The 27201-nt window shown below is 44.5% G+C and overlaps 1 protein-coding gene across 2 annotated transcripts in view; it reads left to right on the top strand.

Annotated features, from left to right (window-relative positions):
• The first annotated feature begins 2263 nt into the window (after positions 1-2263).
• Positions 2264-27201, top strand: part of LOC141107696 (cytochrome P450 2C8-like) — a 48218-nt gene continuing 23280 nt past the window's right edge. Inside the window, exons 1-3 of one of the 2 annotated variants that reach the window (XM_073598608.1) lie at positions 2264-2412; positions 19762-19968; positions 25711-25873. In XM_073598608.1, coding sequence (XP_073454709.1) covers positions 19789-19968; positions 25711-25873 — 343 coding nt within the window. In that variant the 5' untranslated portion in view covers positions 2264-2412; positions 19762-19788. Of the gene's footprint in view, positions 2413-4642; positions 4773-19761; positions 19969-25710; positions 25874-27201 lie in introns of those variants that run through there. The other variant, XM_073598609.1, reaches the window with a different exon arrangement.

Below are 27201 nucleotides of genomic sequence, written 5' to 3' on the forward strand. Positions count from 1 at the left end.
GGGTTCCCCTTAAAATCCATACCAGATCTAAAGGCCTGGTATGCCCCTGGAGGGGAACCCATGCCGGTTTTTTATTCAAAATTTGGCGTGGAGTTCCCCCTCAAGATTCATACCAAAACACAGTGCCTGGCATTGGCGGGGATCCAAGTTGGATCACTGCACCAGTGTGAACCCGGCTCGCAAGGTGTCAATCTCGCCGATAAAAGCGGCGAGATTGACACAATATCAGACAACAATACAGAAGTTGACCAAAGAGTGGTGGTAAAAACCACGTGATTTGGTGAAAGTTGGCTGGAAAAGTCCTGCCATCTGTATGCAATACAAACTTATGGCCAACGCCCTTTGTACAAAAATCCAAGGGTAAGCTTGTACAAAGTCCTATCGTGTGTATGGGGCTTTACAATCACTTTAACCACATTTCTACTGGAGCATTGTTTTTTTTTCTCTCTGATATTAAATCTGCATTTTATTGTTAGAAAATTAAAGATGAACTTCAGCCCAGCGCAAATCTGGTCCAACCCTCACTCTTTCTCGCTGCCATCTTTAATTATTCTGCTCTGCAGATCTCTTTGGGACCTGCAGTGTATCTACACTAACTTAGAGAGTTTTCACCCACACATTGCTGATATCTGGGATTTTAATACTTGCTGTGTCTGCTCACATGTGCAGGAATTCCCAATGCTTGTTCATGTATGTGCCACAGGCCTTTACTGACTCAGAAAACCCTGTAGCCCATCTGCACATGTGCCTGTTAAAACTCTTTTGGGATTTGTGACATGGACATCCCAAGAGGGAGTCCAATGTCATTCTCACCTTGGTGGCAGAAACAGCACTAAAAGGGTTAGAAACTTTTCTGAAAGTTAGGTAAGAGTGTCCAATTGTGAAAGATGGAAGGTGGAGAAGTGAAAAAACATGTCAAAAATAAAGTTATACACAAGCATTTATATTTCCCCAAAAAATTGTGCGCCCATCCCACCCCCATGTGCACACACACATGGACGTAAACACACAGTCAGTGCTAGGAAAAAAATGACCTGGTCATGAAGGAGGTAAAATCTTCTGGAATTGAAGTGGTTAAAGCTAGACATATTGGGGATCTATTTAGTCAGTGCAACCTTATCTTTTATATTGTACCAAAAAATTGGGTAATATATTGCATTTGTGTGTCCTAAAAATAACTTCTATGTATTTTTTTACGAAAATGTTGTGCTTGAAAAACTGTTGTGCAATTATCTTGTGACATAAAAATTGGAACAACCATTATTTTATTGTCCAGGATCTCCTCATTCAGAAAATATATAATGTTTGGGGGGTTTAGCTTATCTTCATGACTAAAATGATTTTTTTAAACGTGTGCAAAAAATGTGACAGTTAATGGGTAAAGGTCTGTTTGGAAACCCTTAATCATGAAAGAAGGGGCGCTGTAGAATAAAATGGTGGCAGTTGTAATTTTTTTCAGAAAAGCAAACACTAATGCCACGTACACACGAGCGGACTTTTCAGCATCAAAGGTCCGACGGTCTTTCCGACGGAGTTACGACGGACTTTCGAACGAAAGTCCATTGGTTTGAACATGATCACGTACGAAGGGACTAGAATTAGGAAGTTCATAGCCAGTAGCCAATAGCTGCCCAGCGTCCTTTTTTGTCCATCGGACTAGCATAAAGATGGATGGATTTTTCGACCGGACTCGAGTCCGTCGGAAAGATTTAAAACATGTTCCAAATCTAAAGTCCGTCTGATTTTCGTTAGAAAAAGTCAGCTGAAGGTCCGATGATGCCCACAGATGTTTGGATTGTCTGACGGATTCGTTCTGTCGGACCAGTCCGGTCGAAAAGTCCGGTCGTGTGTACATGGCTTAAAATGGATTTTAGTGCACACACACACACACAGTATAATTCCCAATAAATTACACTTCTAAGTACCATAAAAGCGATTTAGCCATCTGAATTGCTTTTACGTAAAAGACAATACTGCAGCCATAAGCTTGTTTTAACCTCCTTATTACTGGGATATTTATAAAGGTACCTTGGTAGACAAGGGGCTAATGACAGGCTCAGAAGTTTGGATGAGTTTTGAGAAGAGTTGAACTCATCCTCTGATAAACATTGGTGTCAGGGCCATTGGCATTGGTGACAAAATTGCTGATTTGTGACACCCTTGCAATATCCATGTCTTGTCCCTACATTACTCCATCAGATATGACACAGCACATTTTAGGTGTTTGAACTCAGTTAGACATTTCAGTCTCTTAAGGCGTACACAGCTTGGGAAAGGGGGAGGGTACAACTCTAATCTTCTTGTTATTGGAATAAAGACCTTTATACAGGGAAGGTCCAGCCAACTATGAGGCTTTTTAAATACAGAAATTCTGCAATGTTCTCCAAGCACTAGCTGGCCAGGCACAACAAGGTAAGCATGGCAGGAGTAAACTGACAGCACAACGCTAAAGGGATTAGGAATACTGTGTAGAATTTTATGGTCACGTACTGTTAGATTTTTTTTAAGGGTTCTGCAACTTATGCTGCAGAAATATGTTGGAGAATATCTGTTGATCAACATCTAAATCATTAAGAAAAAAGGGGGACAATCCCAGAGGCTTGCCTAGGTGGGCAAATGCAACAGGCATGCAGGTACACTATGGGGTTGATTTATTAAAGGAGCCAAGTGTGTTCACTATGGAAGGGTATTTTTACTTGTGTTGGGAATTTGGTGCTAAGAATACCCAATCATGTGCAAGGAAAATTACAAAAAAAACATATTTTTTCTTTGCACATGATTGGGTGATTGAGGTAGGAAAGTTTCAGCTCATTTACTAAGCTAAGAGAAAATTTACTAGTAAATCAATCTTACGATGGACAAGTGTTTGATCACCCTCCTCAGCTATTAAAATCAGGTGTTTTGGAGTGAAAGGTATTGTTAGTGATGTAAGTTGGAAAGACATTTCAAGGCCCTTTGACATAGGTGTTCTGTTGGTCCATTTCAGGATGTACTGTATGTCTGTTTTAAGAAACATATTTTTTATTAATTCTTTTGTCACCTAGGATAAGTTCTTATCTTGATTACTTACACAGATGTTGCTGGATAGTAACTCTCCTTGTCCAGCAACCATCTTCCCTACATAGATTCACACAAGAAATCCCTACTTTTAGCCTCCATGCACACTGGTGTTTTTTTAAGCTAAACAAATGTTGGAAAAAATGCTGGAAAAAAAATCCTGGTAATAGCTTCTTGTAGTAGCATCATAGCAGCGTTTTAGGACTGTTAGCGTTTTATTAACATTTTTGGTAAACGCTACAAAAATATTTTTTTTTCTGCTCCTAGACACTGAAGCTCAAAAAACGCTAACATGTAGGCCTTGTGGCAGTATACAGTGAGATCTTACAGCACCCATATGCCACAGTTTACAATGGATAATAAAGAAGCACACTGTACAGTAGACATAATATTTCTAGAGGTATCTAATGATACCTCAGGAAAGCCCCTGAGGAGCAAAAAGAAGGACAATTTCATATATGTAAGATTCTTTTTTTTTAAAATCCATGACGAAGGGGAGTTTCTTCTGGCCCCAAAAATGCATAGACTGTTTTTAAGTGTAAACCATTAAATTCATTTGGACCCCTTTATCCTTTGGCCTGGATCTCCTTCCATATTTTTTTCTGGTAATGTTTTTGTCCACTCACTTTATATAAACTCACATCAAAGCCCCTTGGATGCTTTTTTCTTCACAATTTCATTTACAACTGTCTGTACATAGTCTTGTATGGAACTTCCAATCAGGTCCACCTGAAAAACCAAGAGGTGGACCTGATTGGAAACCCCATGTGAAATTTACTGGCATACTGTAATTTGTCAGTTGGCACTTACTTCCAAAGATGCCATAAGTTCCCTCTACATTTGGGAAGTAGATATTGGAGAACGCTCCTTATACAGTACATTAAAATGCACAAAAGTACATGTATTTTACATCGCAAAATGCAAAGGTGCCCTAAAGTGTTTTGTTAGCCTAAACCTTTTTATTTATATATTTTTTTAACTCTGTGGTGCCATTCAGGAGATTGTTTAACTCTGCAATACTGTCACTGGGACAGAAAATGATAGACAATCTCCTTAAAGCTGATTATACACTAATAGATTTTTTTTTTTAATGTTTGCATGAACATTCATACAGAGATTCTAATTAGTACATTTGATGACTTGACTGATGTTGTTGGACAGTACAAAAAGAAAATTAACTTTCTTTATCGTACATCATGGGACACAGAGCCTTAAGTAATTACTTAATGGGTTATAGCCCACCTTCAGGTGATGGACACTGGTTATACTCAATTCAGGAAGTTCACCCCCTATATAACCCCTCCTCCTTCCAGGAGCACATCAGTTTTTTCGCCAGTGTCTAAGGTGTTGGTCACGAGTGAAGATGTGCTCTGAGGAGCTCTAGGAGGGATCCATGCTGGATTTAAATAGCCTCCATAAAGACCAGATCCATCCAAAGTGCCACTAAGGCCTAAAAGGATGGTACCTGGGGCCTCGTATCTGAAGCACAAGGTTTTGCCTGTAACGCCTCTCTTTGTAGGGCTGGACCCCAGGAACCCAGGGCTTTGGTCTTGCTACATTACCTAGTTTTCCTGGTGGGATGCTTTACAGGTCCAAGGGAGTTGGAACCCCGATATCTAGGGACCCGGTCTTTGAAGGTTTGCTAAACACCGCCCGCCGTGATGGGTGAAGGTTTGATTGTCTGTTAATTCAGCAAATCCTGCGGCGGGGATAAGGTAAGGGAAGAAACTTCGGTATTAAAAACACCTATGTATTCTTCCATTAGGGAAAAAAAATGTTGTCATGCCTTAATTCTCCACTAGAGGGAATCTATGCACATATCTTACTCTGCTGTCTTCACTGTAAAGCTCAGTTTGTGTGTGGTCGCAGCAGCGTGTGCAGGGAGATTTTTATCAAGGTAAAAGAAATCTGCAAAATGTTTTCTTTCTCCCCCCTGAAGGGACCAGAGGGTTAGGGGGCTGCTGTACCAATGCTGGGGGGAGGGGGTGCGGAGGTCCTGCTAATTTTATTACTGTTGGTTGATTTTACTGTTGTTGGTGCCTGCTGCTGGATGGGTCTCTGCCTCCCCCCCCCCTCGTGTTGGGTCTGTGGACCCGAAAGTGCCACGCATGAGCGTGGGAACATTTTTAAATGTAAAAAGGGGCGGAATCTTTCTCAGAGGGGGCGGGACCTAAGCGAGGTGCCATGAATGTCCACGAGGACGCATGGCGGGCTAAAACAAAAAAAACTACAGCTGTGACAGTCTATCCTCGGCTGATGAGGAGGAAACAAGCAGCCTGCAACACAGGGACACAGGAGCTGTGGGACACGTGAGGGTTGCAAACTGGCATTCCTGATACAGGAAGGACATCTTTTTCCCAGCACTAGGCTGAACTTTATAGCGGTTTTAAATGTCATGACTATATTCAGCGATTAAGTGCAATTTGTATAGTGCCTCTGTTTTTGTACTTAGGACTATGCCTACCAAAAAAGACACAACAAAAAAGTAAAGGTTTCACCCCCAGGTGTTAGGATCTCGAGGCGCATTTCCACGCTGTCATCCCCGCCTGAATTACCAGTTATGGCAGGCCAGGGTGAGCCATTGGAACAAATTGATGGTGCAACTGCTTCTCGCATCTCAGCCCCTGTATACGTGACTGAAGATATCTTTCCTCCTCCCTGCAGGGTCTGCAAGGAAGATTAGCGGCTTTAATCGCATCCTCCATTCAAATGGATAGAGTGCTAGATCCCCCTCCCCCACTTCAGAACCTTCACACGGGGAACAGTGGGCTCAGGATGAGGTATTACCCTCCGTCGATCAGGAGGAAAAACAAACCGATGATTCCTCTGTGGAGGAAACAACGGTAGATGAACCTTTTTCAGCCTCACAATCTGAGAAATTGCTGATACAAACTCTTACAGAGATGGTTCGTTCCACTTTCATGCTGCCCCTAACGCAGTCTTCTGAAAGCTTGGTTTCTTCCTTGGGTTCCTTAAAACTTTCTCAGCCTTTGCATGCGTTTCCTGCACAGTTTCAGGTTTTTACCTGAACCAAGATATTGTCCTGCCATCGTTTTTTCCAAAACCATGTTCCAGGAAAGAAAAGTCACTATATTGTCTTGATGTGGTGAGAGCATTGAAAATCTATTTAAAGGCAACTGCTCGGATTCATAAGACGGATATCTTATTTATTCTGCCAGAAGTTCCTAAGAAAGGACAGGCAGCATCGAAATCCACTGTCGCTAAGTGGATTTGGCAAGTGATAATTCAAACTTAAGATTCCCCCTTTTCAAGTTAAGGCGCACTCTACCAGGGCGGTTAGTGCTTTCTGGGAAGTGTGTCATCAGGCCTCCATGGCTCAGATTTGTAAGGCCGTAACTTGGTCTTCAATGCATACATTCACAAAATTTTATCAGCTGGATGTAAGGAGGTATGAGGATATCGCCTTCAGGCACAGTGTGCTGCAGGCAGCAGTATAGGTCCTTAAGTCTGGGGGTACCCTCCGGGTTGTGTCTCCCTCCCTTCAAGTAGCATTGCTAGGGGACATACCATTAAGTAATTACTTAAGGCTCTGTGTCCCATGATGTACGATAAAGAAAATAGGATTTTTATAACAGCTTACCTGTAAAATCCTTTTCTTGGAGTACATCATGGGACACAGAGGTCCCTTCACTCTTTTTTGGGATTTAAGTATATTGCTTTGCTAAAAAAACTAATGTGCTCCTGGAAGGAGGAGGGGTTATATAGGGAGTGAACTTCCTTGATTGGGTATAACCAGTGTCCATCACCTGAAGGTGGCCTATAACTCATGAAGTAATTACTTAAGGCTCTGTGTCCCACGATGTACTCCAAGAAAAGGATTTTACAGCTGTTATAAAAATCCTATTTTTCACAAATGGGTGCTCTGGTGAATCATAAGCTTAATAATAGCATGCAATGCCAAGCTGCGGTTTCCAAAGTGAGCAATAGGGATGAGCCGAACACCCCCCGGTTCGGTTCGCACCAGAACCTGCGAACGGACCGAAAGTTCGCACGAACGTTAGAACCCCATTGACGTCTATGGGACTCGAACGTTCAAAATCAAAAGTGCTCATTTTAAAGGCTAATTTGCATGGTATTGTCCTAAAAAGGGTTTGGGGACCCGGGTCCTACCCCAGGGGACATGTATCAATGCAAAAAAAACTTTTAAAAACGGCCGTTTTTTCGGGAGCAGTGATTTTAATGATGCTTAAAGTAAAAAAAAAAAAAAAGTGAAATATTCCTTTAAATATCGTACCTGAGGGGTGTCTATAGTATGCCTGTAAAGTGACGCATGTTTCCCGTGTTTAGAACAGTCCCTGCACCAAATGTCATTTTTAAAGGAAAAAATCTAATTTAAAACTGCTTGCGGGTTTAATGTAATGTCGGGTCCTGGCAATATGGATGAAAATCAGTGAGACAAACGGCATGGGTACCCCCCAGTCCATTACCAGGCCCTTTGGGTCTTGTATGGATATTAAGGGGAACCCCGCACCCAAATTAAAATAAGGAAAGGTGTGGGGCCACCAGGCCCTATATACTCTGAACAGCAGTATACAGGCTGTAGGTTTGTTGTTAAGTAGAATCTCTTTGTAATTTTGAACGGGTACATTTTTAACGTGTTTAGCTCCAGCCAAAAAATCTTTTTTAAGCTTTTTGGAAAACATAGGGAAGGGTTATCACCCCTGTGACATTTGTTTTGCTGTCTTTCCTCCTCTTCAGAAGATTTCACCTCACTTTTTGTCCCAATGGATTGGAAAGCATCAGTGGAAAGGAGAAATGTTTTTCCCATATTAACTCTTACAGGAGAGAATTTCCCTTCCTAGGGGTAGATTTCACTTCCTGTTGTCTCCTTCTGTTTGCAAGTAGGAGTCGTTTGTAAGTTAGTTGTTTGAAAGTAGGGTCCTGCCCTATATACTCAGCAGAAATTTGGGCCTTAGGTGTTGCTGTGGCCACAACACTGTAAGCCCTCACAGGGCTCTGCTGTGAAATATTAGATCAAGAATTGTAATTACATGCCCCTGTTGAACAGGAGCTGAAAAATTAGGCCTTAGGCACTGGTGCTGGTGCCACAACACTGCAACCCCTCACAGACACTCTAGTTGGAATGCAGGAACGAGCCCTGCTGCAAAGTATTGCATCAAAAATTGTAATTACACGCCCCTGTTAAACAAGGGCTGAAAAATTGGGCCTTAGGCACTGGTGCTGGTGCCACAACACTGCAACCCCTCACAGACACTCTAGTTGGAATGCAGGAATGAGCCCTGCTGCAAAGTATTACATCAAAAATCGTAATTACACGCCCCTGTTAAACAGGGGCTGAAAAATTGTGCCTTAGGCACTGGTGGTGGCACCCAGAACCAAAAATGTTCTTACAAGCTATCAGCGTGATGATTGAGGAGGAAGAGGATAATTACTCAGGAATAGTCACTCAGCATCAGCATAGGCAGTCTTTGAAGGGATCTGAGATTTCAAAAAAAATTATTCGGTTACATCAGCATCAGGTGCTTGGTAGCTGGTGGTGATCCAAGACTCATTCATTTTTATGAAGGTCAGTCGATCGACCGAGTCAGTGGACAGACGCACCCTGTGATCGGTTACCACGCCTCCAGCAGCACTGAATGTGCGTTCCGAAAGAACGCTGGATGCAGGACAGGCCAGTAGCTCAGTTGCATACTGTGCAAGCTCTGGCCAGTGATCCATCCTCAAGACCCAGTAACCCAGAGGATTTTCGGTGGGAAAGGTGTCCAAGTCTGATCTTGCCCCTAGGTATTCCTGCACCATGTAAAACAGACGCTGGCGATGGTTGCTGGAACCGATCATACCTTGGGGCTGCGGACCAAAAAATTGTCTGAACGCATCGGTCAGACGGCCACCTTCTCCACCGCTCCTTCTTTGACTGACCGAAGCCTCAGCAACACGTTGTCCAGAAACAGGAGTTTGTAACCTCCCAGTCTCTGGGAACGCGTTGCACAGACCTTTCTGCAAGGCCTCCCGAAGATGTTTCATCCTCTGCTCCCTCTGCGATGGCAAGATAAGGTCCGCAACCTTACCCTTGTAACGTGGATCAAGGAGGGTTGCCAGCCAGTATTGGTCCTTCTCCTTGATACCACGAATACGAGGATCCTTACGCAGGCTTTGCAGGATCAGGGAGGCCATGCAGCGTAGGTTTGCTGAGGCATTCGGTCCGGAGTCCTCTGGGTCACTAAGGACGACATGGTCCGCAGCCACCTCCTCCCAGCCACGTACAAGTCCATGTGTTTCTTGGGACTGATCCCTTAAAGACTGCTGCTGATGCTGAGTGCCAGGCTCCACCTCCATACTGACACAATCTTCCTCCTCCTCCTCCTCCTCTTCCTCCTCGTCCTCTTCCTGTGTGATCGGCGGGCACGCAGGAACACTGTCTGGATAAAGGGGGCCTTGAGAGCTAAGGAAGTCCTCCTCTTCCTGCCTCTGTTCTGCCCTGTCCATTATTCCACGCAGCGTGTGCTCCAACAGGTGGACAAGGGGGACAGTGTCACTGATGCATGCACTGTCACTGCTCACCATCCTCGTGGCCTCCTCAAATGGTGACAGGACAGTGCATGCATCCCTGATCATGGCCCACTGGCGTGGGGAAAAAAAACCAAGCTCCCCTGACCCTGTCCTGGTGCCATAGTCGCACAGGTACTCATTGATGGCCCTCTGCTGCGTGTGCAGCCGCTGCAGCATGGCCAACGTTGAGTTCCACCTGGTGGGCATGTCACAGATTAGGCGGTTCTTGGGCAGGTTAAACTCCTTTTGGAGGTCCGTCAGCCGAGCACTGGCATTATATGACCGGCGGAAATGCACACAGACTTTCCTGGCCTGCCTCAGGACATCCTGTAAGCCCGGGTACCTGCCCAAGAACCACTGCACCACCAAGTTAAGGACGTGAGCCAAACAGGGCACATGGGTCATTTGTCCCTGTCGGAGGGCAGAGAGGAGGTTGGTGCCATTGTCGCAAACCACCATTCCTGCCTTAAGTTGGCGTGGCGTCAACCACCTCTGAACCTGCCCCTGCAGAGCTGACAGAACCTCTGCCCCAGTGTGGCTCCTGTCCCCCAAGCACACCAGCTCAAGCACCGCATGGCATCTTTTGGCCTGCGTACTTGCGTAGCCCCTTGAACGACTACGGAGCACAGCTGGTTCCGAGGAAGAGGCCATGGAGGAAGAAGAAGAGGAGGGGGTGGAGGAGAGAGGTGTGTCACAATCATTAGCATTTTGGAGGCGTGGTGGCGGAACAACCTCCAACACTACTGCACCTTGTCCTGCATCCTTCCCAGCTGCCAGCAGAGTCACCCAATGCGCCGTGAAACTTAGGTAACGTCCCTGTCCATGCCTGCTGGACCATGAGTCAGCGGTAATATGCACCTTACCGCTGACCGCCCTGTCCAGCGAGGCATGGACATTGCCTTCCACATGCTGGTAGAGAGCCGGAATTGCCTTCCGTGAGAAAAAGTGGCGTTTGGGTACCTGCCACTGAGGAACCGCACATTCCACAAACTCACGGAAGGGGGCAGAGTCTACCAACTGAAAAGGCAGCAGTTGAAGTGCTAGCAATTTTGCCAAGCTAGCATTCAACCGTTGGGCATGTGGATGGCTGGGAGCAAACTTCTTTCGGCGGTGCAGCAGCTGGGGCAGGGAAATTTGCCTGGTACAATCTGACGTCGGTGTACCAAAATCAGATTGCCCACAAGTACGTGGCTGTGACACACCTAATTCTACACCTTCATTCCTCTCAGTGCAGGTCTCAGAGAGGACTGAAGGTCTAGTGGGGTTGGAGATCTCAGCTGATGAGGAGCAAGCAGAGGTCCTCTTTGTTCTTTGGTGTGGGTCTTTTAGATACGCTTGCCAACGAACTGCATGGCAGGTCAACATATGTCTGGTCAAGCATGTGGTACCCAAGCGGGAGATGTTTTGGCCACGCGAGATACGCTTGAGACATATGTTGCAAATAGCAGCGGTGCGATCTGATGCACTCGTCTCAAAAAAGGCCCACACCAAAGACTGCAGCGCCCTGCACATGTGGAGCTTTGGGGTGTGATGCAGTCAATGTGCTGCCCTTAGGCTGGCCCCTGGAGGGCATCCTGCCTCGTTGGTGATGTGCCGCCTCCTCCTCCTCCTCCTCTCTCCTATCAGGCACCCACGTTGAGTCAGTGACCTCATCATCCCCTCCCTCCTCATCACTGGAGCAAACCTGGCAGTATGCTGCAGCAGGGGGAGCATGACTGCCAGATTGCTGTCCTTCTTGGGCACCCCCTCTGTCCGTGCTCGTGTTACTGCCTTCATCGAGCTCAGTATCATCATCAGAGCCTTCCAAACGCTGGGCATCCTCCTGGAGCATGTACCCAACACTGTGGTCAAACAGTTTGAGGGACTCCTCAGGAGGACATGGTGGGGCTAGGGAAGGAGTCACTGATGACATTGAGCCAAGGGAAGAGGCCGCTGCTTTGCCAGACAAAGTACCCTGGGCATGGGTGAGAGAGGATGAGGAGGATGAGGACGGCTTGGTCATCCACTCGACCAAGTCTTCCGCATGTTGCGGCTCAACATGGCCAGCTGACGAAAAAAAGGCCAAGCGTGTCCCATGGCCACGTGCTGATGAGGATGCACCGTCTCCACGACAAGCACTAGACACAGAGCCTGCTTGCCCTCTCTTATTGGTTTGTGACTGTCTGCCTCTCCTTCTTGGCCTTCCAGACATACTAATGGCCTGTAGCTGCACTAAGCTGGGATATATATATATATATATATATATATATATATATATATATATATATATATGTACTGATACTGCAGCTAGCAAAATCAACTGCCTGCCTGTAGTATGAGAACACCACCAACCTTCTACAGGTAGCTTTAGCTGAACACTGTGAGGTGGACGCACCCCACTAACTTGTAGGTTTAGCTGAACACTGTGAGCAGGGCGCACCCCACTAACTTGTAGGTTTAGCAGAACACTGTGAGCAGGACGCACTGCACTAACTGTAAATAGTCTAGCTGCCTGACTGTGGTACTAATAGGATCAAAAGAACACCAGCAATTTTCTTTAAAATACTGTAACAAGATAAGCCTGTCTGTCAGTAAGAAGATAATAGGAACAGATCTAGCTGAACACTGTGAGCAGGACGCACCCCACTAGCTTGTAGGTTTAGCTGAACACTGTGAGGTGGACGCACCCCACTAACTTGTAGGTTTAGCTGAACACTGTGAGCAGGACGCACCCCACTAACTTGTAGGTTTAGCAGAACACTGTGAGCAGGACGCACTGCACTAACTGTAAATAGTCTAGATGCCTGACTGTGGTACTAATAGGATCAAAAGAACACCAGCAATTTTCTTCAGGTAGCTGTATTTACTGTAACAAGACAAGCCTGCCTGTCAGTAAGAAGATAACAGGAACGGATCTAGCTGAACACTGTGAGCAGGACGTACCCCACTAGCTTGTAGATTTAGCTGAACACTGTGAGGTGGACGCACCCCACTAACTTGTAGGTTTAGCTGAACACTGTGAGCAGGACGCACCCCACTAACTTGTAGGTTTAGCAGAACACTGTGAGCAGGACGCACTGCACTAACTGTAAATAGTCTAGCTGCCTGACTGTGGTACTAATAGGATCAAAAGAACACCAGCAATTTTCTTCAGGTAGCTGTATTTACTGTAACAAGACAAGCCTGCCTGTCAGTAAGAAGATAACAGGAACGGATCTAGCTGAACACTGTGAGCAGGACGTACCCCACTAGCTTGTAGATTTAGCTGAACACTGTGAGGTGGACGCACCCCACTAACTTGTAGGTTTAGCTGAACACTGTGAGCAGGACGCACCCCACTAACTTGTAGGTTTAGCAGAACACTGTGAGCAGGACGCACTGCACTAACTGTAAATAGTCTAGCTGCCTGACTGTGGTACTAATAGGATCAAAAGAACACCAGCAATTTTCTTCAGGTAGCTGTATTTACTGTAACAAGACAAGCCTGCCTGTCAGTAAGAAGATAACAGGAACGGATCTAGCTGAACACTGTGAGCAGGACGCACCCCACTAGCTTGTAGGTTTAGCTGAACACTGTGAGGTGGACGCACCCCACTAACTTGTAGGTTTAGCTGAACACTGTGAGCAGGACGCACCCCACTAACTTGTAGGTTTAGCAGAACACTGTGAGCAGGACGCACTGCACTAACTGTAAATAGTCTAGCTGCCTGACTGTGGTACTAATAGGATCAAAAGAACACCAGCAATTTTCTTCAGGTAGCTGTATTTACTGTAACAAGACAAGCCTGCCTGTCAGTAAGAAGATAACAGAAACGGATCTAGCTGAACACTGTGAGCAGGACGCACCCCACTAGCTTGTAGGTTTAGCTGAACACTGTGAGGTGGATGCACCCCACTAACTTGTAGGTTTAGCTGAACACTGTGAGCAGGACGCACCCCACTAACTTGTAGGTTTAGCAGAACACTGTGAGCAGGACGCACTGCACTAACTGTAAATAGTCTAGCTGCCTGACTGTGGTACTAATAGGATCAAAAGAACACCAGCAATTTTCTTCAGGTAGCTGTATTTACTGTAACAAGACAAGCCTGCCTGTCAGTAAGAAGATAACAGAAACGGATCTAGCTGAACACTGTGAGCAGGACGCACCCCACTAGCTTGTAGGTTTAGCTGAACACTGTGAGGTGGACGCACCCCACTAACTTGTAGGTTTAGCTGAACACTGTGAGCAGGACGCACCCCACTAACTTGTAGGTTTAGCAGAACACTGTGAGCAGGACGCACTGCACTAACTGTAAATAGTCTAGCTGCCTGACTGTGGTACTAATAGGATCAAAAGAACACCAGTAATTTTCTTTAAAATACTGTAACAAGACAAGCCTGCCTGTCAGTAAGAAGATAACAGGAACGGATCTAGCTGAACACTGTGAGCAGGACGCACTGCACTAAATGTAAATAGTCTAGCTGCCTGACTGTGGTACTAATAGGATCAAAAGAACACCAGTAATTTTCTTCAAAATACTGTAACAAGACAAGCCTGCCTGTCAGTAGGAATATAACAGGAACGGATCTAGCTGAACACTGTGAGCAGGACGCACTGCACTAAATGTAAATAGTCTAGAAGATAACAGGAACGGATCTAGCTAAACTGAATACAGTGTATATATTTATATATATATGCAACACCTGGGATGCATATATATACACAATACACTTTAAGTGCAGCTAACTGACTGACTGTCCTGCCTAATCTAGCTAACTCAAATGAAATGACACTGTCTCTCTCTCTCTCTAAGCACACCGGAACACACTGCACAGGGCCGCCGTGCAGGCGGCCTTATATAGTGTGGGGCATGTACTAAATCCCCTGAGCCATAATTGGCCAAAGCCTCCTTGGCTTTGGCCAATTATGGCTCTCTGTTAAGGCGGCGCTGTGATTGGCCAAGCATGCGGGTCATAGTGCATGCTTGGCCAATCATCAGCAAGCAATGCACTGCAATGCCGCAGTGAATTATGGGCCGTGACGCGCCACACGAATTTGGCGCGAACGGCCCATATCGTTCGCAATTCGGCGAACGATCGAACAGCCGATGTTCGAGTCGAACATGGGTTCGACTCGAACACGAAGCTCATCCCTAGTGAGCAAAGTCCTTTCTTGTATTAAGAGAGGCATGAACTCCAGAGAGAGAGAGATATAATTTTGGCCCTGTACAAATCATTTGTAAGACCTCATCTGGAAAATGCGGTTCAGTTTTGGGCTCCAGTTCTCAAAAAGGATATCGGGGAACTGGAGAAAGTGCAGAGAAGGGCAACCAGAGCAGAGGCATGGAGGAGCTCGGCTATGAGGAAAGATTAAAGGAACTGAATTTATTCTCTCTTGAGAAGAGGAGATTAAGGAGGGATATGATCAACAACATGATCTCCTTCCCGCCAAGCGTACCTACATATGTGGCCTCGGCTTTAAGGGGTTATACTGGGATGATGCCTGCAGCTGCAGGCATCATCCTGGTACCGTTTTTAGAGCGGACAGTCGGCTATTCAGGAATAGCAACTGATGCGGCTAAAAGCCGCTTGGCTTTTTATACCGGAGGAGCAAGAGGGGACGTCCCCGCCGCCTTCCGTCACTCTTCCTGGGCCTCATGTCCCATCGTCAGGACGTCACTTCCGGTTTACTCGGCTGCCAATGGCGCCGTCTTTAAAAAAAATTACAGTATTTATAATCGCCATTTTTGGCGATCTGAATACTTTGAAGTGCAAAGGAGGGATTTGGGGTCTTTTAGACCCCCGATCGATCCATAGAGTACCTGTCACCACCTATTTCTGTCACAAGGGATGTTTACACTCCTTGTGACAGCAATAAAAGTGATCAAATTATTATTTTTAAAGTAACAATGTAAAAAAATAAAAAGAAATAAAAGAAATAAGAAAAAAACCCACATATGTAAACGGTGTTCAATCACACATGTGAGGTTTTACCGCGATCATCAGAGTGAGAGCAATAATTCTAGCACTAGACCTCTTCTGTAACTCTAACCTGGTAACCATTTTTTTTTTTTAAAGCGCCGCCTATGGAAATTTTTTAGGTTCTGTAGTTTGTTGCCATTCCACGAGTGTGCGCAAATTTAAAGCATGACATGTTCAGTATCCATTTACTCGGCGTAACATCATCTTTCACATTATACAAAAAAATTGGGCTAACTTTACTGTTTAGTTTATTTTTTAATTCATGAAAGTGTCTTTTTTTCCTAAAAAATTGCATTTGAAAGACCGCTGCGTACATACCATGTGACATAAAATATTGCAACAATTGCCATTTTATTCTCTAGATTCTTTGCTAAAGAAATATATATAATGTTTGGGGGTTCTAAGTTATTTTCTAGCAAAAATTACGGATTTTAACTTGCAAGCAACAAAAGTCAGAAATAGGCTTAGTCATGAAAGGGTTAAACACATAAGGGGTCCATATAGTGAACTTGGTGTTGAGTTATTCACTTTAAGGTCATCACAAAGGACAAGGGGCACTCTTTACGTCTGGAAAAGAGATTTAATCTCCAAATACGGAAAGGTTTCTTCACAGTAAGAGCTGTAAAAATGTAGAATAGACTCCCTCAAGAACTGGTTCTGTCCAGCTCAGTAGAGTATTTTAAAAAAAGTCCTGGATTCTTTCCTAAATGTACATACAGTGGAACCTCGGTTTGCGAGTAACGCGGTTAATGAGCGTTTCACAAACCGAGCACTGTATTTCTAAAATTCCTAACTCGGTTTGTGAGTGTTGTCTCGCAAAACGAGCAGGAATCAGGCCAAAAGCGATGTGCAGTACAGCTTTTGGCCTGAGGTGGGGGGCGTCGGAACCGAGCAGAGCCAAAAGTGCCGATTGGTGCCGTTCAGAAATGCACGGAAAGGCCCGAGGACAGTTCGGCTGACCTCGGCAAACCTCGGAAAGGCTCGTGAACGGAGTCTTTCCGAGGTTTGCCAAGGTCCGCCGAAGTGTCCCTCGGGCCTTTTCGGACGTTTTCGAGGCTCTCCGGCGTCCCCCGCCTCTGGCCGCATGCGGTATTGCATCCCATTGAAGTCAATGCGGAACAAATTATTTTCGTTTCCATTGACTTCAATGGGAAAACTCGCTTTGATATGCGAGTACATTGGATTACGAGCATAGTCCTGGAACTGATTATGCTCGTAATCTGAGGTTTCACTGTAATATAACTGGATACTAAAAATTATAGATAAAGTTGATCCAGGAAATATCCAATTGCCTCGCGGTGGATCAGGAAATAATTTTTTCCCCTGCTGGAGCAAATTGGATGAGGCTTTGCTGGGGTTTTTCGCCTTCCTCTGGATCAACTCTGTGTGTATAGGATTGTGTATATAGGATTGTATGTATATATATATATATATTTTTTTAAGGATGTCTTTTTCTTTTATTGGTTGAACTAGATGGGCTTGTGTCTTTTTTCAATCAGACGTAACTAGGTAACATTCCATTTTGGGGTGAATGGACTTTCCTAAATAACAAACACAACCACTTTTAGAAATGTCCCTTTCTGCTTTCTTATTTTCTTGTCACTGCGATCGAAAATGAACATCGATTGGCTGCAAGCACTGTTCGGATCACAATTTTTGCTTCGGCTCCTTCAACAAAAGTTGAATGAGTAATGGACTTTTGTCGAGCAGAAAGAGCCACCTTTTTTGTTAGAAATCCCAGCAGTGTATGACCAACTTTACACATTGACAATAATTACCTGTTTTTTCAGAAGGGGAAGGCTAGAATCTAGAATCTTATTGCTGTTGGTGTTGTCATTGCAGATGTCCCTTTATTTCCTAAGCAATATTGTCACCAGATAAGGAAATTAAAGGTTTGATCAGACGTAATCAAGACTTACAATCTAATAGGGTGGGGCAGGTGGTAGAAAGGGTTGTAACTGTGGGGAATGAGCTGATAGAAGTAGTAAAAGATTAGTTGGATGTGTGATAGGCTTCCCCAAAGAGATGAGTTTACAGGGATTACCTGAAGGCAGCCAGAGTAGGAGGTAGAGAGTTCCAGAGGATGGGAGAGGCTCTGGAGAAATCCTGGAGACGAGCATGGGAGGAGGGAACAAGGGAGTTTGAGAGTAGGAGGTCTTGAGAGGAGTGTAGAGGGCGGTTTGGATGATATTTGGAGATGAGATTGGTGATGTGGCTCGGAGCAGAGTTGTGAATGGCTTTGTATGTTGTTGTAATTATTTAGATTGCTGGACGATCGGGAGCCAGTGTAGGGTTTGGCGGAGAGGGGTGGCAGACACTGAGAGGTCGGTAAGGTCGATAAGTCTGGCAGCAGCATTCATGATAGACTGGAGAGGCAGGCCTATGTGAAGGGAGTTGCAATAGTCAAGGTGAGAGATAACAAGGGAGTGAATGAGGAGCTTGGTGGTTTCATTTGTTAAAAAGGGGTGAATTTTGGAGATGTTACAGAAGTGAAGTCTACAAGCTTTCGACAGTGATTGTATTTGGGGCTGAAAGGACAGGTCATAGTCTAGTACTCTTGCATGAGGGGAGAGATTGATGGTTGCATTATTTTGCATTTTGATGGAAAAGTCATGGAGGGGAGCACAGGCGGGGGGATATATACAAATGTAAAGCATCTGTGGTGTAGCGCTATACCCCCACTCCTTTGTGTGTAATGAAAAAAAAATATGAAAAGTTAGAAATTACAATCTGAACTATAATACACCTCCCCCACTAAAGGGTGTTCATGATCTAATCCATATGCAAGTGCCTTAAATAACTGCTAGAAACTCCCCTCAGGGACTAAATGCAATAATACGTGATTTAATACAACTAAATATTGGTGCACTATAAAACACCTCCTCTGAAAAATATTTAGTTTAGCACTTGTAAAACTGCAAAATACAAAGACTCTTTCCCAATCATGTAAAAGTGGTGCCACTCATGTTCCCCCTCCAGGTCTATTATTATTGTTTCCTTGATAAAATTAGCCTGGCTATTTTTGCTTTTTCATTTTTTTTCAGTTTCATCCTGTATTTTTATTCTATTGATTATCCATTTTCCATTATTTTTATATGTTTTATTATTAAATTTATTTTCCCTATTACCTGTGTTTTTGGTATATGTATTGCATTTGTATTTTATTCCTTCACAAATCCTGTTATATACACCTTTTTGCTTTTTGATGTTTACAGCTTGTTGTGTTTATTTACTATTATTCTCACTATTATTATTATTTATTTTTACTCTTTTTTTATTTATTCATTTTCCCCTCCACTTTTTCTTGATGTTTAGTTTTCCATCAGTAACACATTTGAACCAACATCTCTGTGATTTTTGCACATGTGATTACCATTCTATCTTATTGTTGCCATCACAGACTGCCAGCGGACTTTTGGATTTGGATTGTTTTGTTTCCCTGGTCACTTTGTATCAGGGGTATTATTCCATCCCTAGTTTTCCTTCCACCCAGCACGCTGTCAGTCTGCATTGTCACCAATGCCATGTGCTTTGGAGCTTGGTGGGGGGCTATTTAAATGAGCGTGGGTAGCTGAAGAAGAGGAGGAGTCCTCAAAATGCCTGCTGTGATCCCACTTTTACTGGAGACCATTGTCCACTGAGTGCTGTCCTTGGGACTAAGAAAGCCAAGCAGGAGCAGCAGAGATTTCTCGCATCCAGCCCAGCTGGCCACACAGTGATCTGGACATTGTGGCTGCTCACCCATCCTTTCCTTGTGACTGTGTTGTGTGTTGAGTGGGCTCTTTCTCCACCTGGACTATATGCACTCTTTTCACATTTTATTTTGTGAGTATATAATATGATGTTTTTAACAACATTTCTTTTATTCCTCCAGAGGTCTGCACTGTTTTCTCTGTTCCCTTGCTTTTGTCTTCAAAAAGACACCCTTAAGACTGTTCTATTCCAGCTAGTGGAAATGGAGCACATCCTGTGTGCCTGGCTGTGTGCACACCAATCGTGGGTAAAAGAATCAATTTTATGCCACATCATTTATTCTTTTAGCTATTTTTATATCTACAACTAACTCAACTCTCTGATGTACCATGAGCTTCAGATGTAGTAATTTAGCAGGGGTTCCTTGAGACTTGAAAATGAATTCAAGTGTTCCTCTGTTGAAGGGTTGTATAAGGCAGGTATAGTATATGCTAAGGAGTAATTTTTACATCTAGTGTTGTGTTGTTTTTGCATTATAGTGGTCCTGACAACTCTTCACGGCTACAATGGAACTCGGAGGAGCAGGAACTCTGCTCTTGGCAGTCTGTGTCACAGCTCTCATATTCTTCATGATGTGGATTAACAGCAATAAGAGGAAGAATATGCCTCCTGGACCCACTCCTCTTCCTTTCATTGGAAACATTCTACAGGTGAACAGTAAAGAGCTGCCACAGTCACTCCTAAAGGTGAGCACAGTTTGGTACTTATAACCAGGGAGTGCTATCGGCTATATTGGATGGTCCAACTGAGAAACCTCTTGCAGCCAAATAACGCATATGTGCAGCAGCAAAGCGGTTGGGCTTAATGCCCACATGCCGCACATATGAGTCCATGAGCAGCAGAGGTTTCTGTGCAGTCCTAGCACAGCGATCGAGCTATCAAAGACAGCGCTCGGTCTCTACTACTGATCAGAAGCAGACAGATCTGGCTCCCATTTATGAGACCACCAAGACAGCCATTCGTAGTGGTCATGTGATCAGCCAACCTTTCCTGCCCTCCGAGCATTGAGAGCCTGTTAACAGCTTCCCACCTGGCAGTCATTCTGCTATAGTCCAGGCGGGTTTTGCCATCCTGGAAGTCATATGATCTCCATGCTGCTCTCAGTTTTCTGTAAGTGGTAATGGTTCTGCAGCCTCATGACGCTTTCGGTCTTTAAAACCAAGCTCCAACTTTTTTATAGTCTAGAGAGGGTAAAAGTCACAACCTTAGATCCCAAATTTGTATTTCTGCCTTTGTCCTTATTTGGGAGATTTCACTTCACTTCCTGTCACAATGAAAATAGAACAATAAATAAGAGGGTCCAGTTGTTATCTTGACTAAAAAGCAACGAAGAACAAAAAAACTTTACAGAGGCTCTAACTCTTCCATAATCTATTAAATGGATGTAATTGCATTATTTTTATCCCTTCACTTTCTGTCCTTGTGACAACTGGTCATCTGTACTGGAAGTGCAGGTAAAACGCCCATTTCCAAACTGCCATTGCCATTCAAACTGCCATTCAGGGACACCCCCCCCCCGTCCCCACCCAAAAAAAGATGATTTTTAAAACCCTTTTTTTTTTTTTTTTTTTTTTTTTTGCCAATTTTTGGAAAAACAAAAGCAAACCGTGGTCACCAGTTTAGACAGGTGGTATACTATCAATGCAAATATTTTTTTTTAAATCAAGTGTTTTTTCAGGAGCAGTGATTTTAATACTGCTTAAAGTGCAACAATAAAAACAAAAAAATCCTTTAAATATAGTGCCCGGGGGCCCCCTTAGTCTGCCTGTAAAGTGGCTCATCTGTAGCATGCATAGAATATGCTGCAGCAAAAATTACTCTTATTCTAAAGAAATAAAACAAGTCAAATCACATTTAAATTTACTCGCAGTTGCAATTACTGGCACCCGGTTATTTAAAGAAAAAATAAAGCAAAAAACAGAGTGGGGTCCCCCCCCCAGTCCATACCAGACCCTTTGGATCTGGTTTGGATTTTAAGGGTAACCCCAATCCAAATTAAAAAAAAAAAAAAAAAAAAAAAAAAAGCGCAATGGGGTCCATATCAGACCCCTATCCGAGCAAGCAGCCTGGCAGGTGAGGAAGGGGGGGGTCGAGAGAGCACCCCCCTCCTGAACCATACTAGGCCACATCCCCTCAACATGGGGGGGTGCCTCAAAGCACCTCATCTTCATGTTGATGGAGACAAGGGTCTCTTCCCCACAACCCTGGCTGGCTGTTGTGAGTAGATAAGCAAGAGGCCTATCAGAATCTGGAAGCCCCCTGTAACAAGGGGACCCCCAGATCACACACGCCCCCTTATGTGAATGAGTATGGGGTACATAGTACCCCTACCCATTCACCAAAAAAGTGAATGCTGATCATGGATGCAACGCTCCAATTAATAACAATAATGAATGCATGTTTTACCTGCAAAAATGTGCTTTTTTTCAAACGTGAACTTACACGTATATAGCAGATTGCAGGCTCCACTTGGCGTCAAGGATGAGGCGGAGGAAGAGGAGGCCATGGAAGACGAGGGGGCCGGGCTCTCCTCAGCCAGAACCGCCACAGGAACGGCCAGAGCGGCTGCCTTCTCCCTCCTCTTCGCCTCCTCCATGGTCTGGACCTCAGTTCCCGCACCGATATGCCTGTCCTGTCCACTGCCTTTGTTGCCATTTGTTGTTACTGCTCATGGGATCTTCTGTCTCTCCTCCACCACCTCCTTTGTTTTTTCATTCTGGGACACTGTATTGTCCAGGAATGAAGGTGCCTGGGACCCAGGACAGACCTGCAAAATGCGGGATGGGTGGTCACCCTAATAGGAATACAGACATGTATGAGCTTTAAAAAGGAACTAAAGTCAACGATACTTATGTCCTCTGCTGGTGCCAGGTGCTGATTTGAGGCCATTTTCTAAAACCTGTGTAGCAGCCCCTCAACCCCCCCCCAATACTTACCTGAGCTCAATCTTCCTCCAGCAATGTGCACGAGAGCCTCAGCTCTCCGGGGACTCTCCCTCCTCTTTGGCTAAGACAGCAGTGGAAGCCATTGGCTGATAGTATGTGAATGATAGTAGTTTCTTTGGTAGTCCAGTAACTTTTTTGGCAAGTATAGGAAAGGACCAGAATGATGCTGGCCATCCCCAGTCAAGAAATGAGGTGGGCTCTATACGGCTTTTTTCAGCATCCAATGCACATTGTGATAAGCTCTGTGAAATCAGAGTGAACAGGAGAGGAGCTTGAATAACTGTACACGACTGAAAATAATGTTGACGTTAAGCTTTACAAGTTTTCTAAGCCCAAAAACATAATAGTATTACACTTTACCAGTTTTTAGATGTGGTGGCTGCATTCGTTTTTCTTTTTTAGGCTTATTTTTATTTTTTTTATCACCTGGTAATCCTGCAAATAACACATTTTCTGTTTCTGGGTGAATACTGGCCCCCCTCTACTGTATCTACAGAGGAAGCCATGGTTGCCACCCAGACTGGACTTCAGATACGTCTTCTTCACCATTTCCTTCAGGAGTTACCCCAATGCTCCCTGAACTGCCACCAGAGTGCCATAAAATTCTTGTGCAAATTCCCCCCCCCCCCTCCTTATCATGTTACAACATGTTGGACACCAAGTGCTGTATTGTGGTGCGGCAGGAAACCCCAATTCCCTACACACTAGCTCCAAGCTAGTGTGTAGTTTTGCACCCAGAACTTGGCCATGAGACAAAAGGGTAGGTATAGTATAAAAAGACAATATTTATGCACAGTGGATACCAGATGTAAAGTGTCAGTGTGCCCTGAATACATACATGATCCTCGCAAAGAAGAGTTTCCCACACAGCCATCAGTGTAACGGAAGCTGCCCTGGTATAAATAGAGGCGGTATTTATTTAAACATACTGTTCCAATATGCAGGGCTAATACAGATTTGGGTGCTAACAGGTCACAAGGGGGCATTAACATGGCGCACGACAATGCATATTTCGTGTTCATAGGGGCCAGGAGAGATGCAAATGGGGCAGGGATGGCAAGGAAAGAGGCCTGGAGGTAGAAAGTAAAAAAAAAAAAGTAACAGTTGAGGTTTGTTTTCTAACTTATTGGGAGGATTTTCTGTTTTCCAAGAGTAATGTATATGGCAGAAAAACAAACCTCTGCTTTTACTAAGCCTGCATTCCCATCATCATGCAGCTGCCATGCTTTGCAAGCTCTGCTTGGACTGCAGCATTTATGCTCTCCGACTACAGCTAGACAACCAATCAGCGTTAGATTTCATTCTTGGATTGGGGAGGTGAATCACTGTGTCTGACCATTTGTTGTGAGCAACAGATCCGGGTATTAGGGTACTGCTGTGTGGCAGCAGAGATAATAATAGTGCACACTCTGGCTAGGGAGAGTTGGGACATATGACGAACAAGGTTCCTGACAAGTAGGGACAGTTTAGGGTGACCTGGGAAAAGTGTGTGTGTGTGTGTGTGTGTGCCACTCAGGCTCAATAGGGAGGGGGTATGTAGACAGCTGCTGACAGGGGGTGGAGCCCGTCATGGCTCCTGCAAGAGTTCAAGGAAAGAAGGGTGACCCCTGGAAGTCGCACATCTATGGTCTCCTACTACAATGACTGGAGTGGCAACCACAGACTGGATTTCGACCAGGCCAAGCCCCCAACATGTTTCATTCCGCTCCCCGGAGCTTAGTCATTGGGAAGCTTTGGGGGCAGAGTGAAACACGTTAGGGGTATGGCCTGGTCGGAGTCCAGGCTGAGGTTGCCACTCCATTCATCGTAGTAGGACACCATAGATGTGTGACTTCCAGGGGGTCACCCTTCTTTCCAGAGACAGTTTAGGGATGGTCTGCGCTACATAAAATGTCATAATAAACCACTACAGGTATTGAGTGATGCAAATTAACCACTTCAGCCCTGGAAGGATTTGCCCCCCTAATGACCAGGCCTTTTTTTGCGATACGGCACTGTGTCGCTTTAACTGACAATTGCGCAGTCGTGCGACATTGTACACAAACAAAATTGATGTGTTTTTTCCCACAAATAGAGCTTTCTTTTGGTGGTATTTGATCACCTCTGCGGCTTTTATTTTTTTGCGCTATAAACAAAAAATGCATCAATTTTGAAAAAAATTAATATTTTTAACTTTTTGCTATAATATCCCCCAATTTTAAAAAAAACAAATTTATTCATCAGTTTAGGCCAATATGTATTCTACATATTTTTGGTAAAAAAAAGCAATAAGCGTATATTGATTGGTTTGCGCAAAAGTTATAGTGTCTACAAAATAGGGGACAGATTTATGAATAGGGGGCGATCAAGGGGTTAAATGTGTTCCCTTGTGTGTGTGTGTGTGTGTTTCTAACTGTGGGGGCAGTGTACTGAGTGGAGGAGGAGACCTATCGCTGTTCCTAATTACTGGGAACAACAGATCTGCCTCTCCTCTCCTGTCAGAATGGGAATTTATGTGTTTACATACTCAAATCCCAGTTCTGGCTCTAGTGCCCGCAACCGCGGGTTTGCTGGTGGACATCGCACCCACCGGCCACACGCATTGGGTCCCTGCCCTGCAGCAAGCACCTCAGGTGGCGTGCGCGCCTGCTATGGCTCTTAAAAGAGCCGACATACAGGTAAGGAGATTCGCGCAGGGGGGCCAACCTGCTGCCATAAATGTACGTGAGCCAGTCGGGAACTGGTTAAATTTAAAAATGAACCTGACTATTGAGTTTCAATACAATGGTTGAAGTGACAGTCCTGAATGAGGGTTGAGTCTCCGCCAGGTATACAAATAAGCAGTCAGTGAACTGTTGATATTCACCTATGCACTCAGCAGATGTTTGTGCAATACTGGCATTATCAACAAGTGTGTTCCAACACGGGTGATGTAACCAAATCAGCACTCGTGAGAGATGAAAAATAGACTCCGCACTGCCTGAGTCACTCCCAACCCAGATCAAAACGCACCCAGGCTGCCAGCAAAGCCTGGAAACAACACAACAAAAAGCTAACCACTACACTTCTAGCAAACTAGAGGGTGCTACACTTCTTGTTGGTATAGAAAGTGCAGTGTCCAAATGGTGACAAGACAGCAATGAAAAGACCGAGGCTCTAAACTCTCATCTCTTTTACATAAAAAAATTACAACAGTTTTGGCTGTTACACTTCTAACTTGTAGGGATATATGAGAGGTGTTTGGTATCTGATTCAAAAATTATCTGGATTCTGGTACACTCCATGTACTAAGTGAGTTGGAAGTACATGGAGATGGAGTTTGCATGGAAAACATTTTAATATTGCTGCTGTACTCTAAACATTTATTAGATACAAATCTATTTGAGACTGTATAATGATGGAAGGGCACTTGTAAAATATTCATAACATGAAGTGGGTCAGGCCAGGTCAACTACCATGATGATTATAGTAGAGTCAACTAATCTTATGCAATTTTTCTTATAGCTTGCCAAGGTTCATGGAGATGTATTTACTGTCCAACTGGGGACCAGGACAATCGTCGTCCTCCACGGCTACGATACTGTGAAAGAGGCTCTAGTGGACAACGCTGATGTCTTCAGTGACAGGGGGAGTATACCCACAGTGCAAATGCTATTTAAAAATTATGGTAAGTACAACACAGTTCTTGATGTAATTTAGAGTACCATGGCATGGATAGAATCTATCTGGATGGCTTTAAATCTGGATTCCAGTTAAATCACTAAATCCACAGATGGTACGCATATAAGGGAGCTGTTTTATCTGTCAAAGTATTTTGTATTTCTATCCATCCAGTCCTGAGATTTAAGGACTGGCAGCTGGCTCAGCACGCCACTGAGAGCCTGAGTTAGTGGCTCCCGCCACCTCCACAGCCCACTTCTCCAGTGAGCGCTGGAGGGGCAGAGAAGAGAGATGTGACTGACAGTTGCTGGCTTTCTACTCACTTAAGAATGACATCCGACCGATCAGTGGTCTTTGAGCTGGCGGGGCACAGATGCTGCATCCACCTAGGGGAGTATGACTGTTATTTTGAAACCCCAAACTTCTCTTTTAATGCACAGTACCACACCATCACAAAAAAATTTAGCATGGTCTATTTTTCGTGAGTAGAGGTGAATTAAATCTTATTGATTTTTGAATGGGCTGTCTAATGCAATTCATCTCAATGCACAAAAATACCTTTGCTGCACTTCCTTTATTTGGGTATGCATGGGCCCTTATAGGTATAGATTAAGGAAGGGATATGGTGGTGTCCTCTTCCTTTCCCCAACCCAGTAACTTAAAGAGGAAGTAAACCCTGATGGGTTTTACTTCCTCTTTATTTCCCTGCAAAGGTAAAGCATAATGGGCTACTATGCATCGCATAGTAGCCCATTATGTGTCACTTACCTGAAACCGAAGCCTGCGATGTCACCGCTGTCCCCACTAGCAGTGAGCGTCCATCTTGATGCCTCTTCTTCCTTTCAGGGCCGCGAACTCCGGCTCTGTGACTGGCCGGAGTCGTGTGACGTCACTCCCACGCATGCACATGGGAGCCGCCAGTCACGGCATGACCCCTTTAGAAACGGCACGATCTGCCTTTCCTAAAGTGTGCATGCGCCGGAGACATCGGCGCACGGCTTTATTGTAATTATCTCCTAAACCGTGGAGGTTTAGAAGATATTTCCAGCACCTACAGATATAGGCTTACCTGTAGGTAAAAGTGGATGTACAGGGTGTAAAACCACTTGAACAGCAAAAAAACAATAGGAGACTGGTGAAGGCATCTCCTATCATCGTGATAGACCATTAGCATGCAGATTCCTGTATCTTCCCTCCCTGTCAGAGCGCTGTTATACTGGGACTGCAAGAAGCTGATACAAGGTCAAATTCCATTTACACTGCTTTCAGTAAAAATACATATACTGATAACACCTATAATGATTACAGAGTTGTATTAATTTGTATGTTATAACT

The sequence above is a fragment of the Aquarana catesbeiana genome, linkage group LG09, assembly GCF_042186555.1.
Source record: "Aquarana catesbeiana isolate 2022-GZ linkage group LG09, ASM4218655v1, whole genome shotgun sequence".
Lineage (NCBI taxonomy): Eukaryota > Metazoa > Chordata > Amphibia > Anura > Ranidae > Aquarana > Aquarana catesbeiana.